This window comes from Cryptosporidium muris, genomic scaffold, assembly GCF_000006515.1.
Source record: "Cryptosporidium muris RN66 scf_1106632373431 genomic scaffold, whole genome shotgun sequence".
Lineage (NCBI taxonomy): Eukaryota > Apicomplexa > Conoidasida > Eucoccidiorida > Cryptosporidiidae > Cryptosporidium > Cryptosporidium muris.
This window is the reverse complement of record NW_002196573.1, coordinates 731,427-749,714: the sequence shown is the minus strand read 5'-3', so window position 1 is coordinate 749,714 and position 18,288 is coordinate 731,427. Positions and strand designations below refer to the sequence as shown.

Below are 18,288 nucleotides of genomic sequence, written 5' to 3'. Positions count from 1 at the left end.
AGAGCTACTGTTGAGCGGGCAATATGCGTAATGTAGAGGAATATCTATAAGGGTATCGAAATAGCAGTAATTGCTATTTATTTAAAAAAAAAAAACTACATTAATATTAACTTAATGAGATGCCTTAGATATTTTAATTGGGTTATCATGTGAAACTCTATTCCTTTCTAAACTCCATGAGTGCAGTTTATTAGGTTGTTCACAGTGCTGTAAATATTCCTCCACTAATTCAAAAGTACTTGTTTGAAAAATTTTAAATAAAGCTGATCCTTCATGGACAAATTCCTGTTTATTTGCAGATGGTATAAGCCATTCTGGTACATTAATTAGTGCTGTTACAAGCGACAAGTTAGTTACTTTTTTATGTGAATTTTGTTGTGCGCTTTCTTGGTTAATATAATGTATACAGGGAAAGTGTCCTTCTAAACGTCTAATTAATCGACCTTTATAATATAACAGAACTCCAGCTTCTTTTATTCCTACATCATTATTATTATTATTATTATTACATAATTTACCAATTAGAGCAAAGGCACCATCATTTAATTTTTCTGGTACAAGTATTGAAGATATTTCTACACACAAAAATAAGTGTTTCTTAAGGAAATCATATATTCCATTAAACATAGTTTGGCCATATTGAATACTTGGTACGAGTAATTTACCCTGACAATATATACTCTGCGTACAATTTAGGTTAAGCCAATATAAATAAGTATATAAATTAAAATCTATAGAATCCTTATCATCATTCCATAATGGGAATAAAGGATTTAATTGATCTTCAAGAGAATTATCTATATCTAAATTGCTTTCTTGAGAAAATTGATTATTTAATTCCCTATTAATATATGAAAAAGGCCTAATTAATTCAAAATTTGGGTACTGATTAAGTATGTTTAAATCTACAAATAGAAATCTCGTACCAGTACCGGCTAAGACATTAAATTGTTCAACAATATTGGCAGGTTGATTAAAGGGTGAAAACTTGAGAATCATATTTTGATTATCTTGGTGCTCTGTTAATGTAGAATTTTTGGGTATAAAAGGTTCATATGTCTGAGAATTCCAAAAACATACTGGTATATAAGGTATTGAATTTTCATTTAATTCAAAAAGACTTTTAGAGTATAAACCAACTCCCAAGAGATTTTTTGTACGTGTAATAATTAAACAAGTCGGTGCCAATCTAGAAAGTGCCATTTTAAAACCAGTACCATATTTAGAATTATTGTTAATTTGATTAGATTGATCACATCTTGGAGATAAGTGGTCAATCATATTTGAATTTGTAAAATCAAGAGATGAGATATTATGACTTGTTCCAAATTGGAAAAGTTTTATCATTGTAGAATAGTTCAAACCTACTCCATTATCAGTTACAGATAATATAAATTTCATATTATCCTTATTTTTTAATATTTGAATAATTCCTTCTATTGAATTTTGGGCACTTAAAATAGAAATAGGGTATTTAGTTAGATTATTATCTGAATTAAATGTATAAAAGGCTAGTTCTATCTTATTACTTTTTACAAAAGTAGATAATGAGTTATCAAATAAATGGGCTATAGCTCCAAATATCCAACTTTGATAGGATGATAATGATGATAAAAAAGAAGTCTGAATATTTATTGTATTTCTAATATTAGGTCTCAGATATTTTTTCAACATTTTGTTTGAATTTAAAATTTGTTCATTATTATCTTTCTCAATAAAATCATTAATATTTATATTAGATTCTTCATTATTTTTTAAACCAAATGGTTCATAACCAAATAGAGATAAAATAAAAGATTGACCCTGAAGTTGATTTGATTTTATAAAGGATCCACCATGATATAAAATACAAGGTATTGAAATATTTCTATTTAAAGAAGGATAATTAAAAAAACAGCAAATTCCAGAAATATGATTTGAAATTTTTGGAACTTTTATTAAATAATCAATATTATTATTATCACTATTAATAATGTCAGAAACTGATGGTGATGGAGAATTTATTGTAAAATTAGTAAATAACCATTTATTTGAATTTAAAAAGAATATTTTAAAATTTAAACCTACATATGAATTTTTTGAATCTTCCTCAAATAATTCATTATAACAAGTAATAAGTCTTTTATTTGGAAAATTCAAATTTAAAGGATATTTTGAAATCAACGGCTTACTAATCCCTCCAAATGAAATTAAAATTTTCTCACGATAATTCTCTAAATTTTCTGAATCTAAAGTTCCAATTAAATTTGATGTTTCATAACTAGGGTTGTTTGAATAGATGCCTAGCATAATAGATGTGTGGAGTGATGAATTTACTTGATTACTATTATTCTCACTTTTAATCAATTCCCAGTATCCTTTTATATTGCAATTATCAATATCATCAATACTAGATACGAATGTAAATGACCAAATATCATTAAATATAATTCCAACATCATCTTTTGTACTACAAGTATCTTTATCTTTACCTTCACCTCCATATATATAAAAAGTATTATCATCTACCCAAGCACAACTATGACCAAATCGAGGACTTGGAATTTCAATATTTATCTTATTTGGAGCACTTATAACCGTTATACTATGCCAGGATTTATTTTCAATAGAATAACACCATAAATCATTTCTAGGATTGATATTTTGACTATCTTGATCCTTCGTAAGACCTCCAAAAATTACTAAAAATTTTGAATATACACTTTTATTTTGAGGTATATCTGAAAATGCAGGATAAACTAAACCTGTATGTAAAATTCGTTTTCCTACACTATTATTTTTAATATCTCCTAAATAAATCCAAGATTTTGATTCAATATCAAGACACTCAATATCATCTAAAAATTCCCAATTACTATCTTCTTTATAGTGTAAACCACCATATACAAGTACCATAGGACCTTTAAGAGTATATATTAGGTTACTAGAGTGATACATCCTACATTTTGGAATTAAACCATTTGTTGTTATTTTAGTAAACTTATTTTTAGCCAAATTTAAAGTTATTATTTCATTAAATTCAGATAATTTTGGATATGAATCTCCTAAGCAAAATTTTGAAGTTATGCCACCAAATATTAATAAGTAATCACCACAATGAACTTTAGAATGTCCTAAACAGGTAAAATTATTTGGATGTAAAAAAACAGGATATAATCGAGCATTATCTTCTATAAATATATCAAAATGATTAGGATCTATATTATTGTATATATTTAATTTAGTTTGTAAACCATAAGAATCCAGTATAGCAGAATAGTTTGGATTAGGAGTATTAGAAATTGTCGAATTCATATATAAAATAATTGAATATAAAATCTTCTCTCCTATTATATCAGCTATTAAACTAAAAAAATCATTATAGCTAATTTCGCCAAATAAATAGGAATTTACAGCTTCTCTTATCTCTTTGCGTTGGTTTGCAGTTGTTAATTGATCAGAGCTTAATGATTCTAGTAATCTTAATAATGTCAATTTACCTTGATTTCTAGGATTATCTCTCTCCACATTTTTTTCTTCATATTTATTATAATCAATCATTCTAGTTTTAAATTTACTCTCCCAATATTCCAATTTCTTTAGTAGAATATCCTTTATATCCTTATAACATAGTTCACTAGTATATCTCCCAGTTTTTAATGATATTCCTACAATAAGATGATTCCCATCTTCCATATTCGGTAATTTATTATTTACCCTATAATAGATGCAAAATTCAGGTGCACTTGGAATACAAAAAATATGACACTTTTGAAGATCCATCTTATTTCTAGCAATACTCTCATCTACAATCAAAGTAAAAGTATTATTATCAGTATAAAACCAATATTCCTTATTCAAATCCTCACTTTTATATTCAATATCTATAGGATTATCCAACTTCACTTTGGGTATATTTATCCCATCTAAATGAACATTTATCTCATCATTCTTACTATTAATATTAGCTTCAGTAATATCAATATCCATCACATTTAATAGAAGCTGTCAATTTGGAAATTAAAATTTACTGAATTTAACAAAAGCTAATATTTTAGACTATATGCGAGTTCTAAGTATCATATATGCGCGCCCATTTCACGTTGTCTATAGGAATGCGTTTTAGGAATTTAAGTATATATTGCTAGCTGCCTAATTTATAATTATACTGAAATATTTAGTATTGTATTAACTTTTTCATCCTTCCTTTTTTATAATGAAATATTCTTATTGTATATTTTATATTTTATATAGTAACTTCCAGTTTTTTTAAAAAATCCTGAGGCACTTAATTTGACAACCTTAATAATTAAACAATCTAATTTTTATTTATTTCTTTCTTACTATTTGAAATTAAGAAATTTATAAAGTACTAGTATATAGGTTATATGAACTTTTTCAATCTTTTTAGTGGATTTGTACTATAAACTTCATAATATAATATATATAATGTTCTTATTAGTATAAAGTTTGATATATCAGAATTCCAATTATTACTGTGAATTTATACTACTTATTATAAAATTAAATGAGATAAATATTAACTTTAATATATTTAACTTGATAACTTAATAAAGTTATCAATAGGAATATCAGATTTTTGGAACTCTTTATAATATTAATATCTTAGAAATTAACAATGCTACTATTTTAGTGTTTAGCCCTACAAGTAATAATAAATAAGTTATTTTTAGTTTATATATGAAACATATAAGTTTAAAATAAACAAAACAAATTTATTTTATAAGATATAAATTGTTCATTGTTATAATCTATTAAAAATAATTTTAATAGTACTCTAATATATATGAATAATTATTAGAAATACTATTTCAGCTAATATTTAATACAATGGATTCCCACACTAAATATAGACAAATGATAGGAAAAAAAATTATTTGATTTATGTAATCATATATACTTAATTAAAATATCTTGTAATAATTGATGGGATTATTCAATCTATAGTATTAATGATAGTAACAAGAAGATATTATTATAAAAGATATTATTAGGTTTTACTAATAGATTACTAAGTATCAAAATCTTAAAGATTTATAATGTACAATATGGAGACAATTTTTCTAAAGTTACATTTGAATCTAGTATTATAGATCATTTATATTATAAAAGTTGAATATTTATTTATTTATAGACTATAGAGCTAAATATACAAAATTCTTGCTATTATTAACATAAAATAGTTTACAAATTTAAATTTTATATAGATACACTTATATTAGATACTTTTTGTTGTAAAGATAGAAATATTTAGTATATTGGAATTCTTAGATAAAATATTATATAAAACGTTATACATGCATGTAATATATTAGTGGATAAAATTAAGCGCCTTTTTTTTTTTTTATTTTTCTTTATTTTTTTTTCTTTTAATAAATTTATTAAACTTATGTAAGAAATGCATTTAGATAAGAATAATTGTAAAGATATATATAGTAATAAAAGTGGATATGGGCATAAAATTTGTTGTAAAGATTTGACCTTTGAAATAAAACCTAGTTGGAAAGTAAGTAAATAAATATTTTTATATATTAAGAAAACATGTATTTGTAACTTGTTATGCAATTAATAAATAGGATAATGATGATAATATAGGAAAATATAAATTATCTCCAAAATCCCATTTGAATAAGATGGCTCAGAGAATATCTAAAAATCGTCAAGATGCATCTCAAGAATATAGAAATTATCTAGATAAATTAAGAACAAGTAAAACAGAATTTTGGAAGTTATGTAGAAGTGTATCACCACCTTCATGCACCTTAGAAGATATAAAAAAAAAAAAGATGATTAAACAGAGACGTTCTTATTCATATTCTCCATTAAAAGTAAAAAAGGAAATATCTATACCATACAAAAATAAAGTTACAATTAATAACCAAAATAGAATAGAGAAGGAAAATGAAAGTAATATAAAGGAGATAAAAAATTTAAATGAAGAGAAATTAGAGCCAGATTTAATAGTAACAGAATTACAACTTGATATATTATATGAAAGATATTATGAAAGACTTTGTCGTATATGCAAGGCTCTAGATTTAAATGATATATATTCTGAAAATAACTCAATATCTATTAACTCTTTAGATACACATAAAATAAAAGAGATTTCACCGCATGGTAGAAAGGGAAGATTTGTAACATCTTTCAAACAATGTATAGATAAAAATTTAGGAAAAGACCTTTTATTTATGGAGAGTGCTTCCCAATGGTCAAAATGTCTAAGAGAAGATAAAGAGAAGTTAATATCTACAAAAACAAGAGCATTAACTAGTGCCACTCAAAATAGGAAAGATATAGTTAACAAATTTGAATTAATCACAGCAAGAAAAAATTTTAGTATAGCATCTTCAAAAGATAAACCTGACAATCAACAATCTATTATAACAAATGCTTTTTTAACAAATAAAGATATAGTACAAAATCCCCTTAATTCTCTTTTCAATTTATAATTAAACTCCAATGAACTTTGTGTAAAATATAGTGTCATTTAAACTTAGTAAAAGTATTTCTTTTTTTCTTTTCTGAGCGGAATAATTAAAAGTTTGATTACAATGTGCCTAGTAAGAATTAAGCATAAACTATAAATAATACAATCTAGGAAATAAGAGAGTAGTTATTATAGTCAATAACTGGAAATCTTTTAACGATATCTACGTAACTGTATGAATTGTCTACGACGATAGACAGCTCTTCTTGATGGTCTTAATCTAGCTGCCTTACCACCCTTAACTAATAAGCCACGGCTCTTTCTACCAGCAGCTGTAAGTCCTCTCTGTTGCCTTTGTTTATGTACTGGATTGCAAATGTAATTAATCCTTGCATTATTACGGATTGCATTGTGTGATGGATCAACTAAGATGACCTCAAAGAATTTAAATGTAGCATCCTGAGCAACGAAGTAAGAGTTTAATACTCTAAGACCTCCACATATTGACTTCCCAACTTTCTCTTCTGCTAAAGCTCTTAAATTTCGGGTACTCTTCATTTTACATATACCCTGATTTTTTGGTTTACCATAAACTATACCCTTAGCTACACGTTTCTTACGATCACCTCTACGTACTCTTACACGATATATAACATATCCTTGCTTAGCCTTGTATCCTAATCTTCTTGCTTTATCTGGACGTGTTGGACGTGTACACCTTGTTACACTTGGGAGTTGTCGATATTCCCAAGCTCTAACACGCATAAGAAATCTTAATATATCAGACTGTTTTCTTTTATAAAGCTCTTCAAGGTACTTATATGCACCCATATTGCAGTCCTAGTTCCAAAAACAAAATGAAAATAAATAGAAAATATCGAATTATCTGCTATATCAAACCAATATTATTTATTGGTTAACAGTATAAGTTTCTAAGCAGGAAGCAATCCAACCTAAACTTATGTTGTTTACTTGGCTGACCAACTATTCACTACTACGAGCAATTGTAGTATATTTATTTGATGCAGATCAAGAGACAGGCTCCACAAACAACCGCCAGAGACGCAGTGGACAAGACATCATCTACTGTTTGAACTTATGTATTATAAAAATAAATTGAGAGTAAATAATTGCAAAGATAAGGAAGGTTATGACTATTATTCAACAATAAGGTATAAATATTCCAACTTTTCTCTGTTTTTTCTTAAGAGAAACAGTATGGGAAGTCTTCTTGATATACAATATTACTGACTTATTCTAACTAAAAGATATCCTAGTTAAATTCTCCTCAGTAATTAAAATAAACTACTTAGCATTTGAATTATCATGCTTATGATTATATGTATTTTCTCCCATCTGCTCACTGCTTTCCTCCTCTGGTAATTTATATATTCTAAGGACATGTTTAACTGGAGTACGCAGTATGACATATTGACCTTCAGGTTGTTCTGCAAGGAGATCTATAAGAGCCCTTGTGATACCCCATGCATTCTCTTCCTTAAGTCCCATTTGAGCACTGAGTTCTCTTGTTTTGTATGACTGGACACTCATAATCACATGATTTTCTCTATCATTTGCTGAACGTCTCACTATATAACCAAGTTTTAGAGTATCACAACTTGATAGCAAAGCCTGAGTAGCCCACTTTGTTAGCTGGCAAGCGTTATTTCTAATTTCTGTAGCTAATAATGCACCCTTTTGGGTTTCAAGCTGAGTATTCCATGTTTTTATTGTTTTCATATCGTATTCACTTAGTGCTCTTGCAAATATTAATCCATTCTCATCTGTAGTATTTTGTAATTTTGCATCTACTTCTGTACGGATTGCTACACGAACAACTCTCTGAGCAATTTCAGTAGAAGCTGCCCCAGTTCTTGGTGGCAAAGAAAATATACGATATCTATAAGATTTAGATTCTGTAAAATTAGCACAACTTTCAGTAAATGGAGAAGGATCATATTTCTGTATAATTCCACCATCACCTTCCAATAAAATATTTTGTGTAAAATTCTGATTAGCCTTTAAAGCTTCCATTCCTAATAAATGAGGACGATTATTTTTATTGATATTATCTGGTAATGGAGGTTCTGCAGATGTTTCATTAACAGTAACTAAATCAATAATTGAGCCATCTTGTTTATCGAAGATAAGTTTACCATCAATATGAGTAACCAAAATATGCCATGAATACTTAGATTGTGTAGCTGCAACTAAACATGCTAGTATCTGATCAGTAATTGCAACATCAACACTTTTCTCAGGTATTAGTAGTGCTTCACGGAGTACATCATCATCAGATGTTGTTGGTTGCAAAAATTCAGCACCACCAAAGTCACGTAGTGGTACAGGTAATTTTGGTGATATTCTATCAATAGATTTATTGTAGCATCTTAGAGTACCATACCAAGCTATATCCTCTACATTCAAACGGCTTATATCTAGTGATTGCTTTGGTAAACTTGTCAATGGTATTTCTGCTATAGATGTCCAAGAAGATAGTGGTTCTATAGACCATTCTGTAAGTGTACGCATACGTGATACAAATCTACTACGTGAATATTGATAATTCTGTCCTCCTTGTCTTAATTTACCTCCACGTTTACCCTGCCTACCAAGTAGTTCTGCTTTCTCTTGTTGTTGTTGCTTTTGTTGATATGCTTGAGTTGTTTCTTTTTGAAACCTTCGTTGAATATAACGAATCTTTGTTTTTGGGAATGGACGAGAATCAACTAAATGGAAGTCATGATTCTCAACTTGCATTACTTTTGCTTCACGGGCCCTAGAATAACTTGTATATGAGAAATCACATACTGAACCAAGTTTATCTACTTTTATAGATGGAGCAAATGGAAAGTATTTTATTTTTTCAAGACAATTATCACCAGCTAAGTCATCCATAGATGGACTCCATGTATTACTATTGAAATTTATGGTCAACTGTAAAGCCTTCATTTTCTCTTATATAATTTCCTAGGAATACAATAAAAGATTCAAGCTTAAGCTATACCGCTAAAATTGTCGTCTACAATCTAGTTATAAAGTAGATTAAGGTGTACAAATAAATCATCATATACTCACTTTATAATAGATTAAATATCTATTCGAAATATTATTATTCACTTAATTCATAGACTAGATCTAATTCTTAAAAAACTTATGGATATATTTAATAATAAATATAGTAATAATTATTTATAATCTCAGTAATAAATCTACAAAAAACCAAAGAATAAGAAAAGGTATAAATTAATATATAAAGTATTTTCCTTAAATAAGTTACTACCTGTAAACCTGGCTATACTAATAATTTACAGATTCTCCACTTTCAGAAACAACTTCTACTAAAGATATATGTTTACTCTTATTTGGTGGATACCCTGTATCTAATTCACTTTCTATTATTATCCCCATATCTTCCTTATATTCGCTAATATCCGAAGTATTTATATTATCTAATGAAACTGTTACAATACCTTTATCTAATAGTTGAGGTTCATCAAGGACATTACCATCTACATTAAACACTCCAAGATGTACATCCATAATTACATGTTGTTGATCACCAATATTATCATATAATTTATCATTGCAAATGTCATTATATTGATTTAAAGTTTTATTATTTGAATCACTTGCTTGTAGAAATTCTTGAGCCCTTTTAATAATATCACTTTTAAAAGGTACTTTACATCTTTTCCATGGAGGTACCGTATTATCTAGTTTACTTTTTAGCTCTTCTTGTACTCCAGTTTTTATAAATGATAGACTTTCTATGAGCTTAGATCCACTTTCTTGTATATTAAGGAATTCTATTTCTTTAGAGGTCTTCTCTATATTATCTTTAAAATCACAAGCCCTCCTATCTGGCATAAAATCACTTGATAATCAGGAGAATTTCAGAAGCTAATTTCTGATAAAAGTTCTTAAAAGACTTTATAAATAGTAAAACCCCAATTTATATAAGAATCAAAGTCCTGATTTTACCGCATAAAAAAAGTAAGCGGGAAGTAATGCTTTTTATATTTAATGTCTATACTACTAATCGGTAAAGATTTTAATTTTCCTTATAATTTAACCATTAAAGTGTTAATATGGCTTCAACTGCAAAGAGTCCAGCAAATTCGTCTGTACTTATTCAGCAATTAGTTAAGGCAGAGGCTGATGCTGAAGAGGTTGTACGTCGTGCAAAGGAGAATAGAATCCGTAAGTTAAAGGAAGCTCAAATCTCCGCAGAAGAAGAACTTATAGCCTTCCGTGAGAAAGAAGAAGCACAATTTAATCTTGAATTCAATAGTAATTTTTCAATTGATGATGATATTGATCAGAGTTTGGAGAAATCAACAGCAGCTGCTATAGAGGCTGTTAAGAATGACTTTAAGAACAATGGAAGTAATGTTGCAGAATTGATATTGTCTAAAGTCCTATCTGTAGACTTGTCTATTCCTGCGACAGTCATTCATCTATCTAGTGTTGGCAAACTCTCATAAGCTCATATTATGACATAGTTAGGTTAGCTTACTATTGATTGTAAAGATATAAGATTTTTTTTTTTTTTTTTTTCAACTTTATATATACACACATCTTTCCAACTCTCACAATATAAGTGTAATTTTAAGTAATTTTAAGTATATTAAAGATATGCCTCTGAATTAAATAACTAAAGTGGATATTTTCTATGTTTGAGTAATAAATGATGTTAGCCATTCATTAAAGATGTCCTTCTGGGCTTGTAAATTTGTAGAAGATTGACAACACTTTTTAATATTGTCTATAATATCTAGAACTATTTTATCTCCTTCATTTTTATCTTCTATTTTAAAAGGAGATTTTTCTTTCTCAAAGAATTTAGATGATTGATATATAGATGATTCAACAGACTTTTTAATTCTTTCATAAGCCTCCTTAGCATTATTATTTATAGCTTCAGATGCTTCTTTATTTCCAATATCATTATCCTCGATTTTATAAGTGATTAAATCTGGTAAATAAAAAATATTTTTTAAAAAGAATACTAAAGATAATACATCATCATTAATCTGTTCTTCCCAGTCTTTTGGAATATATAAAAGCCCCGTTTCACTATTTATCAAAGGATGATATGGTGGATTCAAAAAATATATTAAATTTCTTTTGTCTTTATTACAGGATATATCTATTTTAAATCTATAAAAAGATTCTTTATAAAGTCCTGCTCTTACAAATATTCCTCCTTGCCAGCAATACATATTATCAAATTCTGGAACAATATATATCCCTTCAGGGCAGTATTCCAATAAACAGGAATATTGTATAAGTGACTTATATTCTTCAACTGTAGTTGTAGTTATATCGTCATCATCTGTTACTTCATGATTCAAGATCTCTAATAGTGTACTAGATTTTATTGGGAAATATGTAAGCCTTGAATTAAACGTGTCTAAAGCTAATGGATTCCAAATACTTAAATTCATTATAATATCTAATTATATTTTATACACTCAAATTCCTTTCTTATTTAGTGAAATAATGTCTGGGAGTTTAGGATTAAGCTTAAGAATCCAAAAAGGCTTTGGCGGTGCATGTAAGGTGCACCCAAAAGGCTAGAAATCTACAGCCCTTGGAAAGAAATTGGGAAGATTCACAAATAAAAATTGTAAATAATAGGGCAATACTTGTTGTTTATATAAATAATTAATATCTAAATACTTTATATTTCTATTTTTAAGTTATTTGAAATACTCACTTTAAGCAGCTATTATTATTGTAGCCTTTTAAGATCTTTTTATCACATTTCTCTTTATTATTATTCTACAACCCCAATTACACAAAAAAAAATCAATAACAACTATATATATGAATTCCAATGTTTAAATTTACCTTAAAGTCTTGTATATTTGTGTCATATTTCTTTAATTTTTGACACTTCTCAGTAGAATGTTTAATATTCTTATTATTTCGATGATTTACACCTAGTTTGCCTGATTTTACATCTGAAGTACATCGAGAATTTTTAGATTGCTCTAATACTCGTTTTAAAGTGTAGTTGTTACGACACTGGTAAGAAAGATGTCCTATTTGACCACAATTATTACATGCCCCCGGAATAGTATCAAAACTAGATCCTGTTAATTTAGCAATAGTATTCATCCCTTTATCAACCTTATGAGCATCAAATATGTTCCGTTTCACCTCATTTTTAGAACTACAAGGATTATTACCAACACTTTTCTTCTATAAAATAAAATAATCTGTTAACTTCCCAATACTTAAGTATGATATAAAGGCTTCATTTATAAAGAAAACTTACCCAGATATCAGTAGTTTTAAGAGAACTAGATACTTTTACTCTACATAATTTCATTGGTTAATAGGTTAGTTTTATACCTAACTATAAAAAAAAAAAACCTTACCTATTCGAGGGTGGAAGGTGACTACCACGTACAGTGGCTGGCATCTTATCAGTTTTTCATTAAATAATTAAGGATATTACTGAAATTGCAATATTAATAAGGATTTGAAAAATGAGTACTAATATATTTATAAAGTGTCAATTTTCTCAATTAGAAAAAAAAGGTTATAAACACAGGCGGGCTGTCTCGCTATTTCGTTATTTTTAGATTCCATGTAATAGTAGGGAATGAATATTCTATTTTGTCGAATCATACTCTGTAGAATAAGCAAATTATTCCAAACATCAAGAGAATAATTTTTTTTCAGAGTAAATGTTTTTATTGTGGAGAACTATTCAAACTGTATAGATAGGATAGCTACGACAGGTTTATGATCGCTTCCATAGTACCTTGAGTTAGATGAGTACTTGATAACCTGTATTTTAGGTTTTGGTGACATAATTGAAGGATCTTCTTGTATATGTCTAACTTTAGGATCTATTTGTTGTTCATCAAGAGATACAAGTAATTCATCTTGTTTATATAATCTGACTATGTTTTTATTATATTTAGTATAAAATAATACTCTATCACACCAAGCAGGAGTCCTAGTTGAATCATATGAATCTTCACCCCTAACAAATTTATAGGTAGGATAAAAAACAAGTTCACCTTCTGAAAATGAAGTAGCGGAACCAATACGATTAGCTTGTTCTATGATAAATTCATCATATGATGCTAATTGTTGTAAATTATTTTCTTGAATTAATTTCATAACCTGAGATCTAGAGAGTTGAATTCTAAAATTGAAATCACCTGCCATTATTACAACATCATGATCTGATAAACACGATCCAGTAAATTGTTTAAATTGATCTTCAAACGTTCCAAAATCATTATTAATAAATATTGGTGAATTCATAATATTCCTGAGTTGGAAAGTTCGATCTTCCTTATTTTGTTCACCTGAGGATAAATGTACATTGGCAAAAGCAATATTACCATAACCCTTGATATTCATTCGAATACAAACAGCTCCTTTATTTCCAACATTACCCATAAGTCCAAGTTTTAAAGATGCAATATTGACACTACTTATGAAATTCAGTAGAGAACGTCTTACGAATACTATACAAAATAATCCAACTAAGCTTACACTTTGAACTTTTACATATTCTTGGCTTCCTAAAGAATTCAACGCACAATATTCCCAAGTTGCTTCTCTATTTTTATCTCCTTGACTAAACATTATCCTCACGCTATTTAATTCTACCATTTCTTGCAAACAAAAACATGCAATACTTGTATTCTTTGGGAAATCTGAGTTAATTAATTTATCTAAAGGTTCTTGAAGTTGCTGACCAGCTAAGTTCCAAGTTCCAACCCAAACTGTAAGCTTAGGGAATTTTGATTGTTCACAAGGTATTTTTGAGATTTTGCAATTAGCACTACAAAAGTTTGTTCTGTATCTTTGGTTAACATAAGGACTAGCAGGGTGTTTAGATAATAGACAGTCAATATACTGTTGTCTTGATGAGTCTTCAAATGTATTATGGTAAAGACGTCTAAGAGATTTTAGGGCATGATCAAAATTAGTAGATAAGGAAACTTTCCTATTTTTTATTACACCACTAAAAACACTTCCAGCTCCTGCATAGATTTCACTAATAGCATCACCATTTTCAGCCCATAAATAGCTGAAAGCATCTTTTAAAGTAACAATTGCCATCCCATTATTAAGACACCTTTTCAATGATAAAATATTATAAGTATGCTTATTTTGTTCAGAAATATTATAGGAAGATTGTTCGTCATCATCAGTAATATGTAACGATTTTTCATAGTTCTTCAAGTTACCAGAGGTATTACTTGAGAATCTTCTATATGGTAATAAATTGGAAGTTGTCTGATTATTAGTTTTATTTAAATGCGATAAACGGGAAGGAATAATTGGATTACATAAACTCAAAGGAGACATAAACTGACAATTGCTGGTCATACTAGAATTTAAATTTTTTAAGTGTTTTAATCCTAATTTTTTATATCGATTCCTGATTTCAAAACTTAAATCCATATCACTACATTGATTAATTTGAGGATTTTGTTTTAAATGAAAAAAATTATTGTTATTAGAAGAAACCCAGCCAGAGTATGATATTTGACCTTCAATTAAAGGTTCATGAACTTGTGAACTTGTATTGCTACACCTTTGATTATCAAAGATATCAGTTGATTTATACATATCAGAATTATCGTCCTTAATATTTACATCTGTATATTGTAAATTATGGTAATCTGATTGAGATGTCTTATTTAATTTCCCCCGTTTTGTATATATACTAGATAAATTATCCTGAAAAGAGTCTCTTGAACTATTATAAGAATCACAATTTGCTAAGTTTAACAACCAATCGACTAACCATGTCCAAGCTATATACCACTGTACAGCATTAGTTCTATCCAAACAATCCAAACAATTAGTTCTTATAACCCCCTGTTGAAGATTTAAAATAACAGGATCCACCATTGGTTCATTTGTATAAATATTCTGTTCTCCATCTGTATCTTCTAAATTAGAATCGGGAAATTGTAAATTATTTATTCTAGTTTTAAAGCAACCATGAAAATATCCAATATTATTACTATATTCTTGAGCAAGTATTGATATATATTCTTGTAAAGCATCTTCAAAACCAAGATTTTTGACTTTTTGATGATAATCATAACTACTATAAAGTATAGGAAGAGCAAAGCAAGTACAAAAACAGTGACAAGAGTACATTTCTCTAATATCATATACTATATTCATATGTAAATTATTATCATCATAAACTTTTGAAAATGTATCTTGATTGTCTTTTTTATTATCTTTTTTTATATTATATTCTAGTTTGGAAGCTAATTTTTCTTTATCTTCAATATCCATAGCTTGTTTTCCACATATGCAAGTAAATCCAGTTCTTGTAGATTCATCATAGGTTAATTGAGAAATATAACTATCAAGATTTTTATTATAGGTATCAATTTGTGCAATAAGAGCTTCAGTTAAAGCTTTTTCATGAATAGCTGAACCAAGGAGATTAACATATAAAATTTGTCCATAATGATCACATAATTGTTTTTGATGTTTATAAAATGCTAAATTAGACAAATTATCATCTACAGATATTAAATTTGCAGAAGCAACTCCTGATTGCTCCCAAAATACAGGTACAGATCCACGGATTTGAAGAAATGAAGTCCACTCATCTGATGTATTAATACAAATCTGAAGTTCTGTCTCAACAAAATTTGCAACATTCCCATTATCGTCAACTCCTCTAGCATTAAATCTAGTTCCTCCCTTTTCCCAAGATCTCCTAGACATTATTACTAAATCAAAACGAGTTAAACCATCTAAATAATCTTTGTGACATTGATTACAGTATATATAGTGATTTTTTAAATATTCTCTATCTAATTTTGAATATCTAAACTCCTCAAATTTACTTGACTCCAGTTTTTTTTTGGATTGTGTAGTTACTTTTGGAGTTGATGATGAGTTATAAGTATAATTGGATAGTCTAGTAAACTCAGGAGTTGCTACACCTTCAATATCACTATTAGATTTCTTATTAAAAAGATTATATTCTCCCCAATTATCTGTATTACATTTCCAGTTTAAAATATCAGATCCTGTCCTTACAAGACCAGGACCAGTTGATGATAAAATTACAGCTTGATTTCCAAAGTAACCTTGTACTAAAGGTGTAACCCAACGAGGATCAATATTCGCATGCAGTAAAGGTATAGATATATTCTTATTCCATATAAAACGACTATCACCTGATAATATATTTGCATTAGAAGCATTATTATATATCAAATTATAGAAATCCTTATTATTAGCCTTATCTGGATTTAAATCTACACGTTCAACCTTATCGATCCATTTATCCTGAAATTTTTGTTGTAAACTTCTAGTTAAATCCATATCAAAACTAAAATAAAATCCCCCAGATGACAATAATCTAGTAACTCCATTTACAAGACGTTCAATACAAGATTGTCTTTCGGATAAAATATCTTCTATGCTAGCAGGTTCTGATCTATCAGTAGCAGATTCCATAGGTGAATCTTCAGAATCATTGGGATTCTTATTTATTTGATTTGTAGTTGAATTTCCAGATATCCCATTATTTAGTACTGAATCTTTAGATATAAATGCTGTAGCTACTGAATCAAAAATACCTGATGAAACATTTGAGAATGAATTACTTAACCATTGAGCTCCTGTCTCCCCAAGAGGAGACCATAAAGATGTCAAAGCCTCTTTTTTACTCCTCCTTGGTGACATTTTCTGTAGAGTTTGTGATACTCGCTGTACCCATTCATTTGAGTCAAGAGTAAATGATTGTGTCCCTAATAACACAGGTTTAGAATCTTGACTTTGTATTGGACTAGACTCTAATTTATTATATTTAAAATCAGAATTATTTAAAGTATTTATATTTAAATTAGGATCTGTTGTATTCAAATGAATTTTCCCTATATCATCAAATTTCATCTTATCACATAACTTTGTATTCATTTGCGAAATTAAAGGTACTGCTAGTGATTTTGTTACTTTATTAATACACTTATAAGATTCATTTTGATAGATAATACATGAAGGTTGACATTCTGTAATTAATAAAAGAAAAGGTTCATCTAAAACTGTTAGAATTCCTACTATAGATAGAGCCTGAACTATAGCAACAGAATATGTTGAAATATCCATAACTTCATCTCGTAATATATCTTCTTTTGGTATATCTCCAATATTGGGAAAGTTATCAGTTGAATGTTTCAAATTAGTCCTAACTATATTTGCATTAGAACCTTCCCAATTAATAATAGGGTATCCACTTTCATCATTTTCTACTATATGTATATTAGAATTCCCAATAACAGTATCTGCATCTAAAAATTCTGGAGGACCATAAAGTTTTCTTAAATTCATGAGTAATGGCATATCTTCCTCATTCTTTATTTCAAAAATACAATTTTCACAAAACTTTCTTAGTTGATCATTGCATAGATCATCAGAGTCCTTAAATTGGTTGTGTATTAAATGATCCAAAGTTATTGATGTTATATTTTCACACGTGAATATATTACTTGGCCTAATAATAACTAATCTAGGATATCGTACATCTTGATTCAAATGGTCAGCTTTTGTTTTATTATCTTTTAATACCAATGAAATCTCTATAGCACCTGTAAATGTATGAACTTTATAATAGAAAGAAGTAGAGATAGATCCATTATGACAACATTTCCATTCTTCCCCAGTTTGCATCTTAGAAAAAAAGGCAAACAATTCTTTGTTTCAAATATTTTAAAACGTATCATTAATTAATTTAGACTCCAAAGTGTACATAATCAAGTTATTGCAGATCTTAGCTAGCTAAAAACCATCTCCTTAAATATACGTGACACCCTTTAGCGCCAATACGGCGTTTTAATACT

At 28.1% G+C, this 18,288-nt stretch overlaps 9 protein-coding genes across 9 annotated transcripts, besides 18 other annotated features; 2 read left to right on the top strand and 7 right to left on the bottom strand.

The window, feature by feature from the left end:
• Positions 1–74: 74 nt before the first annotated feature.
• Positions 75–110: a sequence feature (AT_rich).
• A 1-nt stretch (position 111) lies between these two features.
• CMU_010230 (kelch motif family protein) lies at positions 112–3,969 on the bottom strand (the record flags this gene model as incomplete). The annotated part of the gene is made up of 1 exon (XM_002140844.1): positions 112–3,969. The coding sequence occupies one exon, from the start codon at positions 3,967–3,969 to the stop codon at positions 112–114; it is 3,858 nt and encodes a 1,285-aa protein (XP_002140880.1).
• Positions 484–508: a microsatellite.
• Positions 1,933–1,961: a sequence feature (AT_rich).
• Positions 2,025–2,062: a sequence feature (AT_rich).
• Positions 3,970–4,186: 217 nt separating the features above from the next.
• Positions 4,187–4,232: a sequence feature (AT_rich).
• Positions 4,233–4,492: 260 nt separating this feature from the next.
• Positions 4,493–4,538: a sequence feature (AT_rich).
• A 111-nt stretch (positions 4,539–4,649) lies between these two features.
• Positions 4,650–4,772: a sequence feature (AT_rich).
• Positions 4,773–5,096: 324 nt separating this feature from the next.
• Positions 5,097–5,133: a sequence feature (AT_rich).
• Positions 5,134–5,164: 31 nt separating this feature from the next.
• Positions 5,165–5,206: a sequence feature (AT_rich).
• Positions 5,207–5,333: 127 nt separating this feature from the next.
• Positions 5,334–5,371: a microsatellite.
• A 140-nt stretch (positions 5,372–5,511) lies between these two features.
• Positions 5,512–5,535: a sequence feature (AT_rich).
• A 98-nt stretch (positions 5,536–5,633) lies between these two features.
• CMU_010220 (uncharacterized protein) lies at positions 5,634–6,452 on the top strand (the record flags this gene model as incomplete). Its single annotated transcript, XM_002140843.1, has 1 exon — positions 5,634–6,452. The coding sequence occupies one exon, from the start codon at positions 5,634–5,636 to the stop codon at positions 6,450–6,452; it is 819 nt and encodes a 272-aa protein (XP_002140879.1).
• Positions 5,824–5,945: a sequence feature (T-rich).
• A 191-nt stretch (positions 6,453–6,643) lies between the features above and the next one.
• CMU_010210 (60S ribosomal protein L15, putative) lies at positions 6,644–7,261 on the bottom strand (the record flags this gene model as incomplete). The annotated part of the gene is made up of 1 exon (XM_002140842.1): positions 6,644–7,261. The coding sequence occupies one exon, from the start codon at positions 7,259–7,261 to the stop codon at positions 6,644–6,646; it is 618 nt and encodes a 205-aa protein (XP_002140878.1).
• A 474-nt stretch (positions 7,262–7,735) lies between these two features.
• Positions 7,736–9,382, bottom strand: CMU_010200 (eukaryotic translation initiation factor 3 subunit 7 family protein; the record flags this gene model as incomplete). Its single annotated transcript, XM_002140841.1, has 1 exon — positions 7,736–9,382. The coding sequence occupies one exon, from the start codon at positions 9,380–9,382 to the stop codon at positions 7,736–7,738; it is 1,647 nt and encodes a 548-aa protein (XP_002140877.1).
• A 208-nt stretch (positions 9,383–9,590) lies between these two features.
• Positions 9,591–9,629: a sequence feature (AT_rich).
• Positions 9,630–9,730: 101 nt separating this feature from the next.
• Positions 9,731–10,300, bottom strand: CMU_010190 (uncharacterized protein; the record flags this gene model as incomplete). The annotated part of the gene is made up of 1 exon (XM_002140840.1): positions 9,731–10,300. One exon carries the CDS (start codon positions 10,298–10,300, stop codon positions 9,731–9,733), a length of 570 nt encoding a protein of 189 aa, XP_002140876.1.
• A 221-nt stretch (positions 10,301–10,521) lies between these two features.
• Positions 10,522–10,917, top strand: CMU_010180 (vacuolar ATP synthase subunit G1, putative; the record flags this gene model as incomplete). Its single annotated transcript, XM_002140839.1, has 1 exon — positions 10,522–10,917. The coding sequence occupies one exon, from the start codon at positions 10,522–10,524 to the stop codon at positions 10,915–10,917; it is 396 nt and encodes a 131-aa protein (XP_002140875.1).
• A 186-nt stretch (positions 10,918–11,103) lies between these two features.
• Positions 11,104–11,880, bottom strand: CMU_010170 (ubiquitin-conjugating enzyme family protein; the record flags this gene model as incomplete). The annotated part of the gene is made up of 1 exon (XM_002140838.1): positions 11,104–11,880. One exon carries the CDS (start codon positions 11,878–11,880, stop codon positions 11,104–11,106), a length of 777 nt encoding a protein of 258 aa, XP_002140874.1.
• Positions 11,413–11,436: a sequence feature (AT_rich).
• Positions 11,881–12,087: 207 nt separating the features above from the next.
• Positions 12,088–12,134: a sequence feature (AT_rich).
• Positions 12,135–12,244: 110 nt separating this feature from the next.
• Positions 12,245–12,863, bottom strand: CMU_010160 (zinc knuckle family protein; the record flags this gene model as incomplete). Its single annotated transcript, XM_002140837.1, has 3 exons — positions 12,245–12,640; positions 12,717–12,756; positions 12,820–12,863. 3 exons carry the CDS (start codon positions 12,861–12,863, stop codon positions 12,245–12,247), a joined length of 480 nt encoding a protein of 159 aa, XP_002140873.1.
• A 287-nt stretch (positions 12,864–13,150) lies between these two features.
• Positions 13,151–18,118, bottom strand: CMU_010150 (endonuclease/exonuclease/phosphatase family protein; the record flags this gene model as incomplete). Its single annotated transcript, XM_002140836.1, has 1 exon — positions 13,151–18,118. The coding sequence occupies one exon, from the start codon at positions 18,116–18,118 to the stop codon at positions 13,151–13,153; it is 4,968 nt and encodes a 1,655-aa protein (XP_002140872.1).
• Positions 13,356–13,383: a sequence feature (AT_rich).
• Positions 15,656–15,684: a sequence feature (AT_rich).
• Positions 17,246–17,297: a sequence feature (AT_rich).
• Positions 18,119–18,288: the final 170 nt, after the last annotated feature.